The sequence below is a fragment of the Delphinus delphis genome, chromosome 8 (assembly GCF_949987515.2).
Source record: "Delphinus delphis chromosome 8, mDelDel1.2, whole genome shotgun sequence".
Lineage (NCBI taxonomy): Eukaryota > Metazoa > Chordata > Mammalia > Artiodactyla > Delphinidae > Delphinus > Delphinus delphis.
The window spans coordinates 7,084,222-7,108,824 of NC_082690.1; the positions used below are offsets into that span (position 1 = coordinate 7,084,222).

The 24,603-nt window shown below is 41.7% G+C and overlaps 1 protein-coding gene across 4 annotated transcripts in view; it reads left to right on the forward strand.

Moving 5' to 3' along the window:
* Nucleotides 1-21,565, forward strand: part of ARHGAP32 (Rho GTPase activating protein 32) — a 264,249-nt gene extending 242,684 nt beyond the window's left edge. For all 4 annotated transcript variants that reach the window (XM_060017677.2, XM_060017675.1, XM_060017676.1 and 1 more), the window contains 8 exons: nt 5,745-5,852; nt 6,477-6,622; nt 7,240-7,435; nt 9,008-9,153; nt 12,718-12,789; nt 14,629-15,504; nt 16,190-17,163; nt 18,432-21,565. In XM_060017677.2, coding sequence (XP_059873660.1) covers nt 5,745-5,852; nt 6,477-6,622; nt 7,240-7,435; nt 9,008-9,153; nt 12,718-12,789; nt 14,629-15,504; nt 16,190-17,163; nt 18,432-20,684 — 4,771 coding nt within the window. In that variant the 3' untranslated portion in view covers nt 20,685-21,565. The remainder of the gene's footprint in view (nt 1-5,744; nt 5,853-6,476; nt 6,623-7,239; nt 7,436-9,007; nt 9,154-12,717; nt 12,790-14,628; nt 15,505-16,189; nt 17,164-18,431) is intronic.
* Nucleotides 21,566-24,603: the final 3,038 nt, after the last annotated feature.

A 24,603-nucleotide genomic window follows, 5' to 3' on the forward strand; every position in this document is an offset into this window, starting at 1 on the left:
CCCACTGAAGAGTGAAAAAAAACCTCAAAAGAACTTTTGTGAAGCAAGCTTAAGAAATTTAGGTGTTTAGCCCTTTAAAAGAAGGTTGAGAAGACAAATCTGATCAACACACAGTTATTAAAAAATAGTTTTAAGGGGGATCAGGAATTTCTTTAACTTACCGGAAAAAGGAACCTAGCGCAATAGGTTGAGAATATTGGCTTTCGTAGATAGACCGAAGTTTGAATTTCCAGCTTCATCACTTACTAGCTGTGTGGCCTCTCCAAGCATCAATCTCCATATATGTGAAAATACTAACAATACTAACAATGCCTTCTGAAGAGGATGCCTTTTAATGTAATGAGATCAAATGTGTGAATGAGTCTGGCCTTTAATATTTTTTTTAGTATAAAGCATAGAAAGACAGATGATTAGATTTAAGCCGAGGCTTCTTTATAGTTTTACATGAGGTACTACGTGAATATCTTTTCTCTCTAAATTAAAATGGTCAATATAACTTATGTACATAGTTTTAAAAAGTCAAACGCTTATGCAAAGCTGGCAGCAAAAAACCAGCAGTCCTGGGGCTTTCCTGATGGTGCAGTGGTTAAGAATCCACCTGCCAATGCAGGGGACACGGGTTCGAGCCCTGGTCTGGGAAGATCCCACATGCCACGGAGCAACTAAGCCCGTGCACCACAACTACTGAGCCTGCGCTCTAGAGCCTGCAAGCTACAACTACTGAGCCCTTATGCCACAACTACTGAAGCCTGCACACGTAGAGCCCGTGCTCCACAACAAGAGAAGCCACTGCAATGAGGAGCCCACGCACTGCGACAAAGAGTAGCTCCCGCTCGCCGCAACTAGAGAAAGCCCATGCACAGCAACGAAGACCCAATGCAGCCAAAAATAAATAAATAAATAAATAAATAAATAAGCAGCAGTCTCCTCTCCCCGTTCTAATTTCTCTTACCCAGAAGTTATTATTCTCAACTCTTACTTCTAGAGTTTACTCCTCTGTTTCTAAATAGCATGCTTATGTTTTTATTTCCTGATTTTTCATTTTTAGGTATAATTATTTGCCTTCATTTTGTGGTAAATGAGGGTGTAGCTGTAACTCCCCATCCCCAACAGCACACAAACACACGGCCCCTTCTCTCCTCTTCCTAGTCTGGTTGTATCAGCATTTGGTGTGAAGCCAGAGTTTATTTTCTACGTTGTTGTAACTACTTAACTGTTATTCACAGCTGTGTCTGATAGTATACTAGGATTTTATTTCCCTTTTGGGATAACTGTGTGTTTTCTTGGAGTGATGGCCTGTTTTTGGTTTGCTGAGTATCTGTTTATTGCTAGTCTGTCCCCTGTCTCTCTCACAGAACTGTGGATGTTCTCTTAGTTGTATTTAAACACATCAAGCAACCTTTTAAAAGAAGTTTTTCCCCATGAAAACACCCCTCCTGGTGCCTTCTGTCCCACTGCTCTGTCTGGGTTGATTGCTCCCTGGATCTCCACGCAGCTCCAGCCTTTCACCTTCCTCCTGGAAATTCCCTCCATCACTTTCTTCACGAGTTAGATCCCTTCTCTTCTGGATCTCTGGCTGTCACCTTCCATGTTTTACTCCCTGCTTTCCTAGTGTACATCTTCAGTAGCTCTGTGAGAAAAGGTGTATGGGAGGTAAATGTTTTGAGACTTTGATGTGAAGATGCTCTTATTCTCCTCAATATTTGACTGATAGTTGGCTATAGAATTTTAGTCTGTAAATAGTATTTTCCCATAATTTTGATGGTATTACACTATCGGCATCTAAGCAAAAATGCTGCAGCAAAGTCTGATACGAGAGTGCTACTTTTTTATATGATCTGTTTTGTATTGTGTATATCCTTTCTGGATATCTTTAAATTTAGAACATACCTAGTGGTCCATTTCCTTAGTGACTCATCTTGAAGTGGGTTCTTTTTCATTCTTTGCTCTGGGCACTCACTGGGCTTTTTTGGAAACTTCTGAGACATTTTCTTATATTATTTCCTTGATGGTTCTCATTGCAATGTAAACCTCATCCCTTTTCTTTATTCTCTTTCTGGAATTGTTTTAACTCTTGAACTAGCTCTTTTAGTTTCTCACCTTGTCTTTGTCAGTTTCCACATATGGGTTTCCTCCAGTCCATCTCATGATTAAAAAAAAAAATTACTTCTGAGAACTAACTGCCCGCCTTCCCTTCCTCCCTCTCTTTCTTGTTTCTCTGAATGTTTCTCCTTTATAGCATCCTCTTCTATTCTTATTTCATGGATATATCTCTTCCCTCTGTGAGAATATTATTGATAATTACAGGTTTTGTTTTGTTTTAAATTGTTCTCTGCTCATCACGGTACTTGTTTCTTCCTCATTCGGCGGCTCATCTTTATCAAGACTTTGCAGAGCATTCCACTGAGGTTTCATAGAAATCTTTCTAAAATTTTGTTTTATAAATGTTGATGGCATTTAACTTAACTATGAATTAAAATAACCTTGCATAAACAGTCATAGAAATACTTAACATTGGCTTTAGGTAAGCTTATAATTCAAATGATATTAGTCAAATTATTCAGTATGTTAGCCAAAGAAACTTATTGTGCCTTGGACGTTAATCATCAGTACGTTTTACAGAGGGAATTGAGAGTGTTATTGGTTAATCTTGTGGGTGAATTAAGAGAACATCAGTAAGAAGAATAGGAAGAAACCCTATCATATATCGTACAGAGAGAGAGTATATATGTGTGTATATATAGAGAGAAAGAGTATGTATGTATATATCATATGTATACATACATGTGTATATTATATACATATATATGTATATATTTCTCATTTAGTGAAGTACAGTTTGTTTTATTTATATTCCTTATATATTTATCCCCTGCAGTGTAGTACATTTATATCACCTATTATATATAATTTCTATATATTATAGAAATTATAGTGTAGGGCTTCTGGAGCCAATGGTCTGTGTTAGCTGTCTGACCTTGTGACCTTGGGCAAGTTCCTTTGCCTCTCTGGGCTCAGTTTCCTTGTTTGTAAGAGAGAGATAATAGTACTTTTCTCATAGGATTGTTACGAATATTAAAAGGAAAGCACTCAGAACAAGGCCTGTTAAATAATTACTATTTATATGAGTTAATAACTATTATTATTATCATTGTTATTGTCTGCTGTGTATCTTTATGTTTTTACTTTGTTGTGTATTTTATCTCTACAAACACGTACACAGAAACATAAATGTGTGTGTGCATATATATATATAAAAATATACTCAGATACATACATATATATTTCCTACTATATTGATACATATAACTTTTTTACTATATTATGCTTATCTACTCTACTATTATTTATATTTCTTCTACCAAAGTATATATTCTCCTTTATTATATAGATATTTCTTAATAATATGTAGGTATTTCCCCAGGAAATTACATGTATAGCTCCCTTGCTGTCTATTTAATCTTCCCTCTTGAACATTATGTACCTTTCCTGCTATATATTATATATTGTACAAATATCCTTCTATATGTTTTTTATATTTACTGTATTGCCTATTCTAGATATAACCCCTCTAAAGTTTAAGCTCCCTGAGGTCACGAATCCTGTCTTACCACTGTATTCTCAGAATAGAAACCTAGCACATAGTAAATGTGCAGTTATATATTGCATATGCATTTTACCTATTTTGTACACTATATATTTTATAGATTGCTGATATATGTCTATGTATATGGAATACGTATATCCTAATATTATCCTCTTCTCTCCTGATGTGCATTTACCTACCATAATGCCCACCTGTTTCATACATATTACTCACTGTATACATATTTCCTCCTTGGCATCTATCTCCTATGTAATGTGTTTTTATATTCTAGTTTCTTCTATGTAAGTTGTGTATCTTGTACTTCATATATCTCTTTTGATTCAGACTTTCTAAGATTTTAACATTCACATTTTCTAATTCCTTAATTGTTCTTGAAAAACATGATTCTTAATAGTGTTCTTTCATGTGAATGAGCCATATGTTATATAAACCTTTCCCCTAATTTGCCTATTTAATCTGTTTGTATGGTGGGAGTTTTTCTCCAATTTTGAACACTGCTATGAGGACCATCCATTTACCTGAATCTTTTGGGGGATCAAGGTTATTTTTTTGGATAAAAATCTAGGAATTCTTGGAAATCAAAAGATCTTAAAAGTTTCTTCCCAACATAAAGCAGTTTTCAACTTGTATTCCATAAAGGTATATGCAGTTTTATACTCTGCTAAATATGAAATGCTCATTTCATGGCACTCTGACTAAAATTCCCCCTTAGGTTTTAAAACATCTTTACAATTAGATGTGAAGATTTACAGTTAGATGTAAATCTTTACAATTAGGTGTGTGAATAAAACGGTGTCTTTTGTTTTAATTTGCATTTCTTTTAAAATACATTTCTGAAGTGCTTTAATCTTTACCTTCCTCCTTCTACTCCACCGACTCCAAATAATAAAATTTTACATTGTGTTCTAAATACGTTTCTCAAGCTTCCTGTCTCTACATTGTCTCCAGGCCAGCCTCACTTCTGTGTGTCTTTCCTTATTTAACTTGTACAGAAGAAGGACCAAAAATTACCCCCTTTTTTGCCAGCTAGAGTAGATACTCAATGCTATTGACGAGCACAGACTTTGGAGCCAAGCTGACCTGGGTTTGATTCCAGCGCCGCTTGTCTCTGTAACCTGGGCCAACATTGGCTCTGTCACCCATAAAATGGGGGATGGTAACACTGTGCTGTGGGGTCTGTTGTGAGAATCTGGTGAGAGTCCCTGTAGAGGCTTCTTGAACAGTGCCTTGAGCTGTTATCTTCCTTTTCTCAAATTCATGTCAGGCTCATCTGAATCTTGAAGCCTTACATGTTGACCACAATTTAATTTCTGTTTCAAATAATAATCTTAAACTTCTGTCTTCTGTTCGTTGTCTTTAATAGTTTTGTAAGCTGATAGGTAATACCTCTGTGTTTATCTGACTTGACTTACATTTAAGCTGATCATGCTTTATTTCCCAAAATACTCTGCCCTACTGTTTAATCCCTCTCTCTATAAAAAATTATTTAAATAAATCACACTTAGAATGTATAAGATAAACCAGGATATTAGGATTTGAAGTAGGCTTTCTATCCCAAGAGCATGTTATTTGTTCAAATATTTTCCCTCTTGGGTACCTACTGGAATTTTTCTTTTAACTCTTTTTAGACTTCTGAAATGTTTTCTTTTACAGAAGAAAAGTTTGAATTCTTTCCTGTTAGCATGTCTGCTGCAAGTAGAATAGCATAACTTCTTGATAGTATTTGTCTAGAAACTAAATTTTGTGGAGGATTCACTTCACTGGTGTCCCTGAAACTAAATTTCTAACAGGCAGGAGCAAATATTCCTAAAGATTTCTTTAAAATTGAGGCTGTTTCATTTTCTGAGCCAGTTCTCTCAGAAACTTTCATTTCTTACTGCATCTGCCTTAGACTTTTTTCCTTAGTATTCTGTAGATGTAATTATCATATATAAAATGTAGAGTCCGTAATATTCTGACGGCTCTGTAGTAGTAATAATATTCGAACGTAATAGGCAGCAAAAAAATTTGCTGGGGTTTTTATGGTTTCTTTTTCCATTTTGCCACTGAAAACTTACAAGTTAATTAGTGGAGCTTTTATGCTGTATACTGATACCTGGTGTTTCTTTTTGTTAATATGTTGTATTTCATTTTCCAGAACGCTGGAGTTCCTAATGAGACACTTGTCTCTTCTAGCTGACTATTGTTCCATCACAAATATGCATGCAAAAAACCTAGCAATTGTTTGGGCTCCAAACCTGCTAAGGTAAGTTGCATTTGACTTATGACCTGAAGTAGAAGCAGAGTGACTTTAAATAAAAGTAATTCATCAGTGTTCCTTAAGGATAATTTTTTTTAATTAATTAATTTATTTATTTTATTTATTTTTGGCTGCGTTGGGTCTTTGTTGCTGCGCGCGAGCTTTCTCTAGTTGAGGCCAGCGGGGGGCTACTCTTGGTTGCGGTGCGCAGGCTTCTCATTGCGGTGGCTTCTCTTGTTGTGGAGCACAGGCTCTAGGCGTGTGGGCTCAGTAGTTGTGGCTCGAAGGCTCTAGAGTGCAGGCTCAGTAGTTGTGGCACGTGGGCTTTGTTGCTACACAGCATGTGGAATCTTCCTGGACCAGGGCTTGAACCCATGTACCCTACATTGCCAGGCGGATTCTTAACCACTGTGCCACCAAGGAAGTCCAAGGATAATTTTTAAAAGTAAAACTAATATGTTGTTTTTATGAGCATCTTCCTAAAACAGGCAGTCAGGGTTTAGCCAAGGCACTGTAAAAGTATGCTTTCTTCCTCTGGTTTGTCCATGATTTACACATAAAGCAAAAAATAATGCTCTTTAAGACTGCTGTTTTGGGGACCCTGTGATGGTAATGCTGTTTACCCCACAGATCAAAACAGATAGAATCGGCCTGCTTCAGTGGGACAGCAGCTTTCATGGAAGTGAGAATTCAGTCTGTGGTTGTTGAGTTCATCCTCAATCACGTTGACGTCCTTTTCAGTGGGAAGATCAGCGCGGTCATTCAGGAAGGGGCAGGTATGGCTCTAACAGATGTTGTTCACTACCAGGAACATGTGTTAAAACCTCTACCAGATTGGGAAACTGCATTTCTTATCTCAATTTAATAAATCTGTCCTAGTAGAAAGCAGCTAATTTATATCTGTTCCCCAAAATGCACAATATAACAGTTATTTTGTATGTTTTTAGTGATTACTAAGTATTAGACCTATCATGATCTAAGTTCAGGGCCCATAAAAAATGTATCATGTCACCTATTATTGATGTATATAAAGGTGTAATGTAGAGCAGCAGAAGTAAAATTCCTTCCAAAACTAAAAATACATGAATGATACCAGGCCTTGCCTAGAATCTTTTAAGAAAAGAAAATAGTTAAATTACTTAAGGAATTTTATATTTATATCTATCACTGTTAATAACCTGGTATGTAGTCTTCTATTCCTCACTTAGTATAAGGCTCTATTACTTTTACCATTTAAAAAACTTAATGAAGAAAATATAAAACAACACAGAAAGGGAGATAGATGGATGGACAGATAAGCAGATTGTTATATACACCCACAGATATTTACATCTTTTCCCCCCCCCGTGTCATGAAGTTTGACTCTCTTCATTGCTTTTTTTTCTTTCCAAAGCTTCTCTATCAAGACCCAAGTCCCTGCTGGTTTCATCTCCATCCACCAAACTGCTGACACTGGAGGAGGCCCAGGCACGAACACAGGCTCAGGTCAATTCTCCAATTGTGACTGAAAACAAATATATCGAAGTAGGAGAAGGACCTGCTGCACTTCAGGGAAAATTTCACACCATAATTGAGTTCCCACCTGAAAGGTAAAATTCATTTAGTCCTCCTCAAAAATGTGCATTTCATGGCTATTTGTAATTTTCTTTTCTTTTACTTTTGCATTTTAGTATTACTATATTGATTCTGTGCCAGTCCCAGAAAAACCTGTTCCTTCGACTCCGGATGTTACCTCATAGGGACTGATGTGAATGATTCTTGAAAAGCATTACAACATCATGTCATTGTTGGAAAGGAGAGGAAAGTCTGCTGTACAGGGAATATTGTTAGGAAAATGATACATTTCCTCTATGGAGGGTGTCATTTTCTCTCTGAAATATGTTGTTGAGAAATTTGTTTAGAAATAAACATTGCGACAGCTTATTCAAAAAACAGTGAATGGATGATGGCGTGACATGGGTTCCCACTGAGTTCACAGTAGACCAGTGCTTCTCACAGTGCATCTCCCGACTGGCGGATCATTCTTGGCCAGCCCCAACCCCAGACCCACTGCACCAGAACTCTGGGCTGGGGTCCCGCAGTCAGTCTTTTATCAGACCTTCCAGGTGGTTCTGATGTGTGACAAAGTTTGAGAACCGCTGCTGTTCACTCTCTCAGTGTCCTTTCCAGCTCCTATTCTCTGTTTCTCTAAAGAAATGGTAATAACACGGTTTTTATATCTTCTTTACTAAGTTACTGTGGGAAGACTAATGTATGTGAGTTAATTTTGACCTCGGGTTACTGCTTTGGCTATTACATAGGAATGTGAGAACTTCAACTCCGTGGATTTGGATAGTACTAATGAAAGTTGAGAACTTATTTCCGCATGTCAGTATACTTCTCTAAATTCCTTTCATTTCCCTTGGTTAAAATGTCCTGACAATAGTAAGTTAGAACATCTTTGTCATTCTAAGTTTATCTTCAGTTTCTTGAATTTACATGATACCTCTGTAATTTTCTCAAAAACCTCTTTATAGAATAGTAATCAAGAGTGTCGATGTTGGGATACAGATAGACCTGGGTTCCAACTCTGACTGCATTATTTACTAGTTTTACAACATTAAGGAAGTCACTTCAACTTCTTAGTGTCATAATTTCCTCAGTTGTAAAATGAGAATAATAATACCTACCTCATATGGTTTTATATAACTTAAATGAGGTACTACATATACAGTTAGCATAGTGCCTGGCATTCAATATATGTTAGTTATTTTTCTTAATACTTTTCTTCTTTTTTGGCTTAATTCTCTTTCCTCACAGCTAAAATCATTTTCTTCAACTCCATTTTATTTTTGGAGTTTTAATATTTTCTATTCCCAAATATGTCGTATTCTCACTTATTTCATGGATTGTGAGGTTAGATCCAAATATGAAAATCTGTATAAAAGTTATCTTTGTGAAACTAGTTACTACTATTAAAATTCATAGATTTAATTTTCATTTCCTGCTTTATTTAGCTGCACAGCTCAGCCGCACTGAGTGGAGTGAGCTCTGTGGAAGGTGGAGGTTTACTGTGTCAGCTGGGCCTCTCCAGGCTGCTTGGTTCTTTCCATCATTTATTCATTGTCCATAAGTAAAGGTAGCCCCTTGGGTATCTTTATACAGATTATTTTCTCTCATAGGAGGAGGCCTCAAAATAAAATGAAAAAGTCTCCTGTGGGCAGCTGGCGTTCCTTTTTCAACCTGGGGAAATCATCATCTGTTTCTAAACGAAAGTTGCAGCGTAATGAGAGTGAGCCTTCAGAGATGAAAGCCATGGCTCTGAAAGGTCAGTGCGTCACACCTTCCCTTCTCTCTGCGCTGTGGGAGCAGTTTGCCTGCAGGGCCACGCTTCCCAGCCTGTCATGTGGCTCTTCTCTAACTCAGACACAAACTCACCACATTGTTATAACAGGCTTCAACAGGATACGTCCTAGTTGTGTTGTTACACGTGAATTGTCTTCTTTTACCAGTGTTTTATCCCCAAATACATATTATATGTAAGTGTGCAGAAGTTCCCAATTCCTTTGGAAACTATACAGATAATATGTAGTGTAAATGTGTTTAAAAATTCACAATATATTTGTAATGTAGTTTGTATATTGTTGGTAATAAAAAATAACTGCTGTGGTATTTAAACTTACTAGTCTACATATCTGTAGATTTTAAAAATGACAAAATCGTATTTCAACATGCCTCTAAGAGTTTATAAGTCTTATAACCAAAGAAGGTATCTTTTTACCAGATGATTCATTGATGAGAGTATCTTATTGGATAGATAAATCTATTACTGTGTTGTTGAAAGTACTGCCCTTTTAAAAATCATTTAAATCTACTGATATTAACAGGTTCTGAATCTAGGAAGGAAAGTAGTGCTTACTTCTTGGGTAATGTTAGAAATACAACATTCAGTTCATTTAATTCATCATTCATTCAGTTTGCAATCATGTACTAAGCATGTGCTAGATATTTTGATAGCAGCTTCTGCAGATAGAAGGAAAATTAAGACACCACCCCTGCCTTCCATGTCTTATGTGGGACATCATATGTGTAAGAAAATAAATGTCATGCAGAATCATAGCTATTGAAATAGAGGCTTATGTGAGGTATTTATGGCAAGAATTGTCAGTTCATGGGGGGAGAGGAAAGAGAACCTTGACTTGGGTTCTGAAGGATAAGTAGGGATTCACCTGATCAACAAGGGACTGAGAAAGGTATTTCAGGAAGTGGGAGCAGAGTGTGTGCTGGTGTGTGGAACAGGGAGCCATGACGAACGTGGCTGGTGGGATGGTACACAAAGAGGTTCCAGTTCTTAGGGGCCCGGGAAGCTTGCTGGAGTTTTGGTTTTGTCCTGCATTCCTTGTGGCCGGCTGGGGGTGGGGGGGTGGCGGTTGTCATTGAATGGCTTTGTTATGGAGTCCAAGCTCCCTCTGCTTGCTGCATGACAGCGGGCCAGTAAATCAGAGACGAGGTATTGAGGCAAGGAATACGGCCGCAGACCGAGAAGATGGCAGACTAAAGTCTCAAAATAACCATCTCATCGGGGGTTTGGATGCCAGCTTCTTTTATGTATAGCACAGAGAGGGGAAGGAGATGAGGAAGTAAAGTAAAAAGGCCGTAAGTTTTGCATATATCACCTGGAATGGCCAGCCTCGGGGAGGGGACGTGTTAATTTCTTCTTTCTTGCAGCCATCCCCAGGTGGACAGGGTCCGGATGTTTCCCTGAACAAAGGCACTTTGGTTTAACCTTCAGGCAGAGGAGCAGGGTTCCCCGAGGCAGGCCATTACGTATAGACAGTATCCTTTTAGTGAACCAAAGCAGTGGAGAGCAAAGGTTAAAGTGAAAGAAACAGATCCAACATGTAGTCCTGGTTTGTCTCTTCCCTCTTACACCTTCAGTATATAACATGATCGGGTTTGGGTTTAAGAAAGATGACTTTGGCAACAGCATAGGGAATATATGGGAAGAGGACAAGACCTGGAGGCTGGACAGTAAATCAGGAGACACTTACAATTGTGCAGGCAAGAAACGATGAGTGTCTGGAATAAGCAGTGGCCATGGGAGTGGGAAATAGATCGGAGAAGTGTTCAGGAAGCTGAATCTACAGGGTGGGTGACCAAATGGTGGTGGAAAACGAGAAAGATAATTTTCAGGTTTTGACTAAATGGTAAGGGAGTTGGTGCCATTATGCCTGTAGGGAACAGTATGTTGGGGAAGAAAAATAATGTGTTAATTTTGGACATAGTGAGTTGGACCTGCCCAAGAGGTGATTAATAGTATGGATCTGGCATTCAATAAAGGGGTTTAATCTAACTAGAAATGCAGATTTGAAAGTCATGAGCAAACCAAGGGTGAAAACCCTAGGGATGTATTCTATGGCCGAAGGAGAGCCCGTTGAGTGAGGGAAGCGAGTTGGGGCCTGAGTCTTGGAGAAAAGCAGCGTTTAGAGGGTGGAGAAGGCAGAGCTGTCATGAAAGGAGAGTGAGAACAAACGGTGCCTAGGCAGGGAACAGGAGCTGGGCGCCAGCAGTGGAAGTCAGGGAGGAAGGGCTTACAAGGAAGTGTCAGCAGCCTTGAGCACTGCCAAGAGGCTGAAAGAGGCTGAGGATGTTTAACAAATAAGGTTCAACATGTGTAATTAGTTAAGTGACCTGTGTTAGTTTCCTAGGGCTGCCGTAACAAATTGCCACATATGGAGTGGATAAAAACAACAGGAATTTGTTTCCTCACAGTTCTGGAGGCTAAAAACTGAAATCAAGGTGTCAGCAGGGCCATGTTCCCTCTGAAGGATCCAAAGAATCCTTCCTGGCCTCTTCCAGCTTCTGGGGACACCTGGTATTCCTTGGCTTGCGGTGGTTCCACTCCAGTCCTGCCTCCATCTTCACGTGGCTTTTGCTCTGTCTCTCTGCATCTTTTCTTCTTAAAAGGATACCAGTCATTGGATTTAGGGCTCACCCTAAATCCAGCTTTGTTGCCGAAATATCGGCTTCCCTGTGCACCGATGCCGAACAGAAATATGGAGACAGAGATTTTGGAGGAAGAGAGATGGCTTTATTTTTCTGCCGGGCAGAAGGGAAGACACAGCAGGCTAGTGCCTCAAGAGCTGTGCCCCCCTGTCCTGGGAAATTACAGGGGTTCTTATAGGTGGAACTCCCAAGGATACGTGATAGGATCAAAGTGGTGAAGGTCTTGCATTCTTCTTCTTCTTCCAGTATTTTAAACCAGTCACTGCTGGCGTCAGGCAGCCTGTTAATTGGGTCCGTTGGTCTCTGGGTTATCAGCCTGCGACCTTCTTTCTGAAATGTAAACAGCTACAAGGGGTGATTTGCTACAAGAGAATGCAGCAGAGAGTAAATGCCAGGTGCAGGGTACAATTCATATGGAACCAGAGAGTAAATTAGCTTTGTGAAGGACAAGTCTAGCTACAAGTATTTGTTAGTAGTAACAGCTAAAGAATAACCAGGATTGCTTAACTCTTTCAGGGCTGTTTATGCTGTTTCCCCAGCCTGTTCATTGTTGCTTATTTTTCTTGTTTATCAGAAAAGTCTCATTTCTATTTTCACTGCAACAGTATGAGATCATCTCAAGACATACTGATCTTTAGGAAATATAAAAGCAAGTTTTAAAACTCATCTCTATTCTCAAGTCCATAATCCTTTAGAAAAGATTTTTCACATAGGAAACCACTTGAGAACAGTACAACACATTATAAAATACAATGCAAAATTGAATATGGTTGCAAAAATATAATTACTCTTGGAAGTTAAATATATGCACAGAAAAGCACTGTTCCCTTTCAGTACATATGTAACGGTGAATAAAGTCTGACACTGTTTGGTTTCGACTTTTCAGGTGGCAGGGCAGAAGGGACCTTGCGCTCAGCTAAGAGTGAGGAGTCTCTCTCTTCTCTCCACGCAGCCGATGGTAAGACTAAAGCATCAGTTGTTTTATTCTAGAATATATTTCATAAAAGGACACACAATTAAGTATATTTTATAAATACATGCTTAATAAATAGGCTATAGACTATGATTTCCTAAAAATACTAGTATCTATTGATATTTAGCATTGTCCATTGATGTTTTAATATGGTAACAGTCTTTAATTTCTTCACTTTTGACATGATTGCTATTCAATTTACATAAAAATAGGTGAGTGTTTTAAGTTAACCATTTATATTTATTAAGGCCCAGTGGAAAATGGTGTTAATAGTATTTCTTTAAATTTCACAATGAGAGCACAATGTTTGTTACAAAGTGTAAAATTAAGCAGTTTTGATGTTTAGACCAGTAGTCTTTTGTCTCGCAAATTTAACCTGAGGTTAAATCTCATACCTCACTTTGGTTAGAGGCAGCCGTCATTATCTGAGGATGATTAGTACCAGGAGAAGGCAACTTAAAGTGAACCTGCCTAAAATGGGGACCAAAATTTTATGGTAAATAGTACAAAAAGATTTGATTGCAACTTGAAGAACAAAACTTAAAACTTTTGAAAATAACTTTTTAGCTTCCGTTTAGGATAAGTCGGGTTATAGTTGCAACTCTGTACTAATTTTTAGAATGAACAAAGATTACTTCCATGTTGACTTGGAGGGAGGTAGAACTTTTTTGACAAAACCATGTAGTTTAGCAAATAGGACATCCTCCACGTCGTGTTTGGCTTGTGCAGCAGTATGATAAAAAAAAAGGCACTTGTTGCAAAAATAATCAAGAGCTGCATTGATTTCCCACGGACTTTTCTTAATCCATTGGTATTGAAATTGTGCTCTTTTGACGTTTCCTGGGGTGTCTTCCTTCTGGTCAACTTTCTCATCCTCATTTATAACTTCTAACTGCCAGGTCCTCATTGACCAATGGCTCTGCTTGCGATTCAACAAATCCTCGCATTTCACTTCAGTTGGGTGTCTGACATCTTACTGGTTTTCCAAGATTTTCCATTTCACTGAAGTCAAGAGAATGGTTCACAAAAACAATGCAGTGGGCTGGGTAGGTGCTTGTATTAAGCAGCAAATAATATTTGAGTAGGGATTAATTTTATAAGTGGTCAACACATTAGTGGATGTGTTTGTGTTAAGACAGTGCCTCTTTATAGTACATTTTCACTATGGCAATTCTGATCATTGGAATAGAATAACGAGATAGAGGACTTCTTTTACCAGCTAGACGTTTAGAAGTATCATAAAATCAGGTAATACTCTACTACTCTTAAGGCCTCTCCTTGAGAAACTTAAAGCCTGTTCTTGTTAAAGAAAAAAAAATTATTTTTAAGTATTTGAAAGGAATCCTTTACTAAATATATGTAAACACTTTTTTTTTTGAGAAGTTCAATTTTGTAGTAATTTGGGTATGAGGATTTTTCCTCAGAAAAACAAACAGAAAACCCTTTTTGCTGTTGTGTATCCAAAGTACCATTTAAAGTGGTTAGTTCTACCTCACAAATCATGTGTGAGGTCAGTGATAAAATCAGACACAAAGAAATGAAAAACTTGGGCAAAGCCACAAGAGTCAGTGTTGGGCTAGTAATAGAATCTAAGAGTTTTGAGTCCTTTTTCCTATTGAAACCATCAAATGCATTCTTCCTCTGATTGTATCAAATGTGTTTGTTACTTAGCATTTGCTTTGGGAGTTCCATCTGTGTGCCCCAAGAGACAATTATGTTTTCTTACTCTATATGGTATGTTTCTGCTGTACTGAGTAGATGATTTCTCACGGCACCGTGTATCCTATGACATTCATACTCTGATATTGTGTCCATTTTTACCAGGTGATTCCAAGCTGTTCCGACCCAGAAGACCCAGATCTAGCAGTGATGCCCTGAGTGCCTCTTTTAATGGAGAGATGCTGGGGAACCGCTGTAATTCCTACGATAATCTGCCTCACAACAATGGGAGTGAGGAGGAAGTAGGGCTGCTGCACATTCCGGCTCTCGTGTCTCCTCAGTCAGCTGAGGATGTTGATCTGAGCCCACCAGACATCGGGGTAGCCAGCCTGGATTTTGATCCGATGTCATTTCAGTGCAGTCCTCCTAAGGCCGAATCAGAATGTCTGGAGAGCGGGGCTTCCTTTTTAGACTCATTGGGATACTCCAAGGATAAACAGGGTACCAACAGAAAGGACACAGAAGCAGGTGGTAGCCAGTCTCAGACTCCAGGAAGCACTGCAAGTTCTGAACCTGTCTCACCTCTTCAGGAGAAACTGAGTCCATTCTTTACCCTGGACTTGAGCCCAACTGAAGAGAAATCATCTAAGCCAGCCTCGTTCACTGAAAAGGTCGTCTATGCTTTCTCTCCAAAGATTGGACGGAAATTAAGCAAATCCCCCTCTCTGAACATATCTGAGCCAATTTCAGTGACCCTTCCCGCTCGGGTGTCGGAAGTCATCGGTACCGTCGCAAACACAGCAGCCCAGAACGCACCTTCTCCAGCTTGGAACAAAAGTGGCGAAGAAAGTGATGTCATAAATAGATCCCCCACCCAGGTAGTAAAGATAAAAGCAAACGAGAGAGAGGCCCAGGAAGGGTGTGAGTCTGAAGTCCAGCCCCTGGACCAGGTGGCTGCTGCAGACGCAGACCCGCCAGGGAAGGAGGAGCCTGCCTCAAGCAGTCAGAGTAAGGCTGTACCTTCTGGACAGACTCAGACAGGTACCATTTGTTTTCCTCCATTCTTTCTTTAAGCTAAGAGGGATCTTCAACCCCGTGTGCCAACTGTGCCTTTTAAGAGAAGTTTACTCCACAGCTAGCCTTTAATCAAACAGAATGTTTTTCTAGGTGGTGCTGATGGCTCAAAGCCCTAAATTAAAATCAATCAAACAGAAAATCCCCCAAAGGGCCAGTGGTCCTGCTTCAAACCTTCATAAAGTCCCCTTATCTCCTTGGACAGTCAGAATTCCTGGATAATTTTTGCACAACTTCGTAGCTCTTGATTCTGTTTTCTCTTCTGATAAAATACCTAAATTTTAGCCTTACAAGTTAACCAGCCAGCCTACACCGTCCAATCTAAAAACTATTCTTAACGACAATCTGCAAGCCCTTGAAGCTTGTTTTTTAAGCAATCTTTTCTGAGCCAGTGAGGGACCTGCTTCACCCCCGTCTCTGTGGCAATCCAAGAGGAGAGTGCAATCTTAAACACTCTTTTGTTTTAGTTTTCCTTCTGAACCAGATGTGTTTTCTACAGCATTTGCATGTGGGATAGAAGATCGTGGATTGCCATTTTGAAATATGGAAGGCACCCATTTTTTTAGTGATGAAATGGGGAGTGTTTGGCTTTCCGTATAGGATAACACAAGCTACCTTTTCACTTTCATTTTTTTTCCCAATTTCCCACCAGGAGCAGATACCCATGACCCCCCTCAGGATTCCGTTCCTGTAAGTTCAGTCTCTCTTATCCCACCACCACCGCCTCCGAAAAATGCTGCCCGCCTGTTGGCGCTGGCCTTAGCTGAGTCTGCACAGCAAGCCTCGACCCAGTCATTGAAGAGACCGGGCGCTTCCCAGGCTGCTTGTACACATTATGGAGACACAGCAGTGGCTGCGACTGAAGAGAAACTGCCTACTGCCTACTCTAGTGCTACCTTAGATAAAGCCTATTTCCAAACCGATAGGCCAGCTGAGCAGTTCCACCTCCAGACCAAGGCCTCCGGAAACTGTGACCAGCCAGCACCGGATACGGCAGCTACTGAGGTTTATACCCATTCCAGCGCCGCTGAATCTGGGGAGCAACGACACCCAGCAGACATACCAGGCAGTCAGCCGCCTCGAATCTATTTATCTGGGGACCCAGAAAAGGCCAGAGTCACTTCAGTTCCCTTAATAGATTCTGAGTCTGATGATCACATACGTTTCCCTGAAGACCAGTCTGTGAAGACCAGTATGCCGACTGTCTCCTTTGTGGGCCAGGATCAGCTTCGTTTCTACAGTGGAGACCAGCCTCCTTCTTATCTTGGTGCAAGTGTGGATAAGCCCCTTCACCCTTCAGAACTTGCAGACAGAGCTCCCGCACCTTCTAATTTGCCTAGGGACAAAATCTACCCTCCTTCTGGGTCCCCTGAAGAGAATACCAGCACAGTCCCCGTGGCTTACATGACCACTGCTCCAGCAGCAGCTGACTTGAGCGCCAGGGAAGCCAACTGGGATGTGGTCGAACAGCCCAGCGCAGCAGGGTTCACCGCTGCCACCCTCCAGCGCGGTCACAGAACTAATCGTCCCCTCCCCCCGCCTCCTTCCCAGAGACCCTCAGAGCAGCTCCCAGTCCTGGGGCAGGTACAAGCCGCAGCCAGTATAGGACTAAACAACGCCCACAAGGTAAGAAGGGGGGAAGTCAGTGAGATGAAATGTGTGTTTTTCCGAAGGTATGTCACTCTCCAGCAGGGTGTGTTGTTACCTTGAGTGAGATCTGACATCTGCCTTTAAGTCCTGTGGCAGGTTTCCGTGAAACATTTCCCAGTTGAGGTTGGGATCTGCCTTTATTGTGATGCTGGTTTTCCTCTGAAAAAGGAGTGGTTACTCGATGGCTCTAGTTTAACGATACCTGCTCCCTTTAGTTCCTAAGCATGTAGGTAGTTTCTTCATAGAGATACAAAGAGATTGTGAACAAACGAGTCAAGCTGGGCCTTAGGTGTCAGGGTTGCAGCATTTTCCCAGCTCCATCACTGACTCGTTGTGGCTCTGGGCAAGTCGTCCGACCACCTCTGCCAGTTACTCACATCTGCACTACCAAAGTGCTGTATTCTCAGGACATTTGAAAGACTTTCTGCCTTACAGACTTTTTAGCAATATCAGAGATGACAGTGTCTTAGGACTTGTTATTTTCTCAACATTAACCAGCAGATTGTTCTACAGTTAAGCACCTGTTTTGATGAGAGAATGTTACACGCAGAATGATAAGGGTTTTTGTGGTCACCTTGAACAAAAAGGACTTCATATCTAGTCTTCTGTGCGGGATGCTCTTTCTAGTGGCTGCTTCTCAAGGGGAGCATGTTTGCAGCCCTGCAGTGAGGACCACGTTTGGCTTCTGCTGCCACAGACCGGCTGGAGCACAAGGAGGGAGGGAGAGACAGGGACTGTTGGATGCCACCTAGACGAGTCCCTTTCTGTCCTTCCCTGGACTGGGGGCTAAAAACTGTCCACTGGGCAGCCGTGAGTCACTTTAAAAACCTCTCCAGATAGAACCAATGCTTCTTGTTTAACAGAATGTTCTTGGTGTTGAGACTGAGCTACATAGATAGACAGGGTGTATGTTTTTAAGCCTGGTGGTTATTTGGCTAAACTTCTGTTTGGTCCGCACAGTAAGATAGTGTCATGGGCCACCTCATCTCACGTTGAAAACCTATCGTAAATGAGAACAGCTCTCCAAAGATGGGATGGCTGCTACACCAGATGGCCACACAGGCCTTCTTTTCGTGGCAGTGGGGACAGGTCGGTCTCTGTCCTGTCCAGTGTATCCGCACAGCTTGGGAAATTTCAAGCTGCTGCCCAAATGGCCTCAACTTGTGAGTTGTGAATTTAATAGCGTTTGATTCCATAGAGGGGAGCAGAAAAAACAAACTCATAATGTTATCATCTTTCAATAGGTTCAAGGAGTAGTTCTGGCTCCAGAGAGGCCGCCTGAACCCAGAGCCCTGGGTGACCCCACGCCTGTCCTGGCCGGCGACGGTGGGGCCGCCGCGCAGTGTCCCGCCTCTGCGCCCGCTCCCCAGCCCAGCCTTCCCGAAAAGGTGCGGGAAGTTGCCAGGGCCCCCCCACTGCACCTGCGCGGCGAGCCCGTCCCCGTGCACTCCTCCTGTGGCTTCCCTACCCCGGGGCCCCCCACCAGGACCATGGAGAATAAAATCGCCGCTGCCATCCACTCCAGCTGCCCAGACACGTCCAGCAGCTCTGGGCACCACACCTTTGTCACGACTTCCTCAGCCTCCGTGGAGGACGTTTTGCCTTTGCCAGTCCCTGTCCCACAAGCCAAGCACGCCTCTCAGAAAACTGCATATTCCACCTTTGCTAGGCCTGATGTCACCACTGATCCCTTTGGTCCAGAAAACTGTGTGCATTTCAGTATGACTGCAAGCTGCCAGCACCGCCCCCAGAGCGTCCCCCCGCATCACGGCAAAGTGGAGCAGCACCAAGCGTACGGCTCCAGATCCGAGCCGCCAGCCTCCGTGGGTCCTCGGTACAACACGTACGTGGCCCCGGGAAGAAACGTGTCTGGACACCACCCGAAGCCATGCGGCCGGGCCGAATACGTGTCCTCTCTGAGCTCCTCCGTTAGGGGCAGTTGCTACTCCGAAGAAATGCCCCTGTACCCCACCATCCGCAGGGTGCAGTCTCTCCACACCCCTCCATCGTCCATGATTCGCTCTGTCCCCATTTCGAGGACAGAGGTGCCCCCAGATGATGAACCAGCCTACTGCCCAAGACCCCTGTACCAGTATAAGCCATATCAGTCCTCCCAGGCCCGCTCAGATTATCACGTGACTCAGCTCCAGCCTTACTTTGAGAATGGCCGGGTGCACTACCGCTACAGCCCCTATTCCAGTTCTGGTTCCTATTACAGCCCAGACGGGGCCCTGTGTGACGTGGATGCCTACAGCACAGTGCAGTTGAGGCCCCTTCACCGCCTGCCCAACCGCGACTTTGCTTTCTACAATCCTAGGCTGCAAGGAAAGAACGTGTACGGCTACGCTGCTTTGCCTTCACGTCCCCGGGCCAACGTGACTGGCTCTTTCTCTGCTAATGACCACAGTGTAGTCAACATGCCTCCAGTCGCCGAGGTAAAGCACACTTACACCTCATGGGATTTTGAGGACATGGAAAAATACCGCCTGCAGTCCATCCGGAGGGAGAGCCGTGCGCGGCAGAAGGTGAAAGGGCCTGTTATGTCCCAGTATGACAACATGACCCCCGTGGTGCAAGATGACTTGGGTGGGATCTATGTCATCCACCTGCGGAGTAAATCAGATCCTGGGAAAACTGGACTTCTCTCGGTGGCAGAAGGAAAGGAGGGGTGGCACCCAGCCAAGGCCCTCAGTCCCGAGGGAGATGACCGCCTCTATAGGAAGAATCTGGAGCCAGAGTTCGACAGAGCGCACCACCATGGAGGACACGGCAGTGGGCAGTCAGAGAAGCCGACCCTCCCTCAGAAGCAAAGTAGCCTCAGGAACAGGAAGCTGCATGACATGGGTTGTAGTCTCCCTGAGCACAGGGCACATCAGGAAGCAAGCCATAGGCAACTGTGTGAATCAAAAAACGGGCCACCTTACCCACAGGGAGCCGGCCAGTTAGATTATGGGCCCAAAGGGATTCCAGACACTTCTGAGCCAGTCAGCTACCATAACTCTGGAGGGAAATATATTCCATCAGGGCAGGAGTCTCTAAGACTGAACCACAAAGAGGTGAGGCTCCCCAAGGAGCTGGAGAGGCCTCGGGCTAGGCAGATTGCAGCCCCAGAGAAACACTCCAGAGACTGCTGCAAGGAGGGGGGACACCTCGCGCAGTCAGCAGTCCCACCCCCTAAGCCAGAGCGGAGTCACAGCCTGAAGCTCCACCATACCCAGAACGTGGAGAGGGACCCCGGCGTGCTGTACCAGTACCAAACACACGGCAGGCGCCAGGGCAGTGGGACTGTCGGGCCCCAGTACGATAACCTGGAGGGCTACCACTCCCCGCCCCAGCACCAGCGAGGAGGCTTCGGAGCAGCGGCGATGGGCATGTACGTGCCGCCCAGCTTTCCCCACCCACAGAACAGGACATACGCTACAGCTCTGGGGCAGGGCGCCTTCCTGCCCACAGAGCTGTCCTTGCAGCATTCTGAGACACAGGTCCATGCGGAATGAGCCCCGGGAGCAATAGAGTTGAAGCAGCCTCTGCTGGACAGTGGACTGTTCTATTTTTTTCAGTAACCAAAAAAAAAAAAAAAAAAAAAAAAGCTACAGAACCCCCGACCACATTTAAAAAATAAGAAGAAAAATAAATCACCATCTTTTTCCCCCTTCCCTGCTTCATCACCACCTCTTCCACCTACAAACTGTCATTTTTGTCATTTAAAGATCTGAAAGATTGTACAGCACTGTGTTGAAAATCTCATAAAGAAATTTGTTACAGACCATACTTGCCATATATAAGGGCTGATTTGTAAGAGCCTGAGGACTGCCTTTAACTGAATTTGAGTTTGACTTCGTCCTTCCTAGCATTTTCTGTGTCCTTCAGAGCCTGATGCCCACTTCCCTGAAGGTCTTTGTGTGTCCTGTCTGTTCCCACTTGCTTTCCCAGTAGCCATGTCTTGCCTAGAGGGATACCTGTTTTTCTAACTTCATCCCCCCTGTCTTAGAAGGGGCTGTGTGTTATATTAGAGTGGAGAAAAACTTCTCCTTGATCCTTCACATAAGTCTATTGGACATTTAGAAAATTACAACAAAATAAAAGGAATTAAGACTTTAAGTATTTAATAACCATCACAAAATGTCAGACCACTTAGATCCAGGCTGAACTGTGCTTGTCACACCCTTCCATAGCTGCTCCTCGCAGTGCAGCGGGCAGACGCCTCTCATTGCAGAGGAATTTGTAAGCTAGAATTAAAGAACCTTCTTAGCTGGAAATCAGTGACCTTTGTTAGTACCAGAAAACGACATCAGTGGTTCTAAGCTGCTGCCTGCCTTCAGTTCTTTTTTTTTATTCTCAGTAATATTTGGTAAATTGTGATCCTAGTGAAATATTTCACACCATTTGTTTTCCTAAAGCAACGTTTGTTTTTCATTTAAAAACAAAAAACAGCATGGTTTGACTGGATAAACACATAATTTATCATGATTACAAATTTACATGTTAATTTGTTTCTAAACCAGGTGTCCTGGGAATTCTTAAAGTAGCTACAGGTTATCTGTTAGTAAACTGAGCGTTCCTGCAATAACCACTTAGCACAGCCCGTTTCACCTGCTGGAATTCTGGGCAGTGACCGTTTACACCCTGAGGAATGAACGTACTGTTTCTTCCCTCTGTCCTCGTGCGATCACAGTCTTACTGTAATTGCCATCCACACCAGCATTTCAGGTATAGTCCTTACAACGCTGGAGACATGTTAAACATGTTCATACCCAGGGCTTTCTTTTGAAAGTTGCATTCCATTTTCTCAACCCACCTCACCACGTATGCCAGACTAGAAGGCAGTCCTGTATTTATAAAATGAGTTGAGATTGTCATGTCATTCCATAGCTCTTTATAATACTTGATTTTTATACATTCTCATGTTTTAAATGCTCAGTTTGTAGAAGATACTAGGAGAATTTCATTCCATTTACTGGATGGTTGCTGCTCTGGCTTTTTAAAACTTGGGATTAACTTTTATTTAGAGCAAAGAAAAATCTTTTAAGAGGCTAAATTCATGCTGCTATTATTGCTGTGAAATTGTATAAAGATTAGGATTCATGCCAGTTTTTTTTAATCTAAAATATCATGTGATTGCATTTTAAGGGTTTATATTTAGAAAAAAATAAAGTTTTAAGAGCAACACATTTATCTATATGTGGAAATATGCTGTAAGGTTTTTTTTCGTTCCCCCAGAATTGGTCAGAGAGATTCAATAAAGATCACGGTAGAAATCCTAAACTTATGGAAAAGGTCTGCAGAAATTCAGACCTCTAGATGAGAAGTGCAGACCCACCTGGTATATAGTCACAGTGTTAGGGAACCTGATAGGATACTTCCATTTAGCACACACACACATCAAGGGCTCTGTGCAGGAATTTGCTCTTTGGTGAATATGCGGCACTAATATTTCTTCAGCCACAGCCATCTTTTGGCCAGTAGGCAATCCATTGTCCCCTTGAGATAATATAAGCCCTGTAAGCTCTCACCAACAGCAGGGAGACTAGGAAGCGAAGCTGGTGTGACCCGGAGATACAGATGGCTTTAGGAACTGAGAGCCTAGAAGGATGTGGCTGAAGGTGTCCAGTTCTAACATTTGTGGGTTTGTCACACACATTATTTACTCCTGAAACTAAGGTCTATTTTATAAATACTAAGGTTAATTCTTGAAGGGGGTTACTTTATTAAAGTGCTATGGGTTTAGAAATGTCAGGTTAATATTTTGAATACAGAATAACGACTCAAATTCCTGGTATAAGTGTGAAACACAAACTTTAGGTAAAATCTACAGTTGCTGCACTTGGTTTAGGTACAGCCTTAACTCTGGGTTCAGTTATTTGAAGGACTTTGCCAGTATCCTTCCCTTCCTCATATTGTGGGTAGACGGCAGGTCACTGTGACCCGGTTACCTCAGTATAATTCACCTTGTGTGTGACTGCACAGACTGAGTAACTGTTTTGACATGGAGCATATTACGATGAGAATGTGGACCTGCCGTATGCATTAAACCCAGAATTTAATTCTGTTGGTATTTTCACAGCCATGACTCCAGATTTTATCCTTTTTGGCAAAATTCTGATACCACAGCTTTGTTTGATTGAAATAAATATTCCCTGGATGTCTGGCCAGAGACTTTGCTAACAGCCCCGGAGATGCCATCTTCTTTCAGTAAATTTCATCTGAGCCTTATCGCTTCCTGTAGTCAGTTTCCTTCCAAACATGCAAGTCCGTGGGGATGGTCCCAGGATAGGGCCTGCACATTTTTATAATGGCAAAGCATTTTCTAAAAGGGTCAGGTTGAAATATTCTAGGACTAATCCAGTAAAGAAGAGGGACCATTAATGTGAGTGGGCATAGAAGAATAGGCTGTCACCGCATCTGAAGCAGCAGTAGACATATACAGTGTAAATTTGAAATTTGCCCTTTAGTTCAAAAAAGGAGCCTGCAAAGTCCATATATCTGTTCCCAGCCCTGTCAGTCACCCATTCAATATGTTGGCAAAGTATCGTCTGAGCAGTGTGTGTAAGAAGTAATAATGAAAGCAAAAGGATGTCAGAAAGTTAATTCCAAATGGTTAGAGGCATGTGATTTTTAGTACTGTGTGTGACGGAAATGTCAGGAATGGTATATTTGTGTGCAAGCTAATGTCAGTGTGCACAGAGGGTCTTTTTTCCTTTTTCGATTAGTGCTGTTAGTGTTCAAAGAATAAAAATGGTTGTTTTACAGTTTAGATTCCAAGGTAGCAAAATCTGATTTTTCAACCATCACCTGCATGAGAGAAGCATCCTAGGAAGTCTTAGATCATACTTCTGAGTTCTTTAATTTATATAGTGTTTTTTTATGTTTTAATATTTTTGTGAACTGGTGTAAATTGTTAATGCATATAAGCTTGTGTATTTTTGTAAATAGTTTGTGATTTATTTCTTGACCCATATGTAAATATTTAGAGTCTCATTTCTTCAAAAGTTATTTGAAGCTGAGTTGTGGGTTTGGGGTTTTATTTGTTTGTTTCTTTGTTTGTTTTGGATGGGGGTGGGGGGAGAGAAGGGATTTTGTACTCTGATAACCCAGATGGAGATACCTTGTGGTTTAAAGCAAATGTCCCACTGACAGCAATTCAGATATCAACAAAATTATTTCAGGTTAAAACAGACTTCCTTGTGTATGTGTTTCCTTTTTAACCTAATATGAATTATAACAAAATAGATGGGGTAATAGGGGGTATTCAGACCAAAAGATTAGCATTTGTATGACACAGACTATTATACCAAAAGGAATATTATTTTATTTGAGGGAAGCGATTTAATGTCTCCTGTTTTTATCTGTCACAGTATGCTGCCTGGCCGAATTTTCACCAGGTAAGATAGCACCTTTAGAACTGCAGAAACCTTG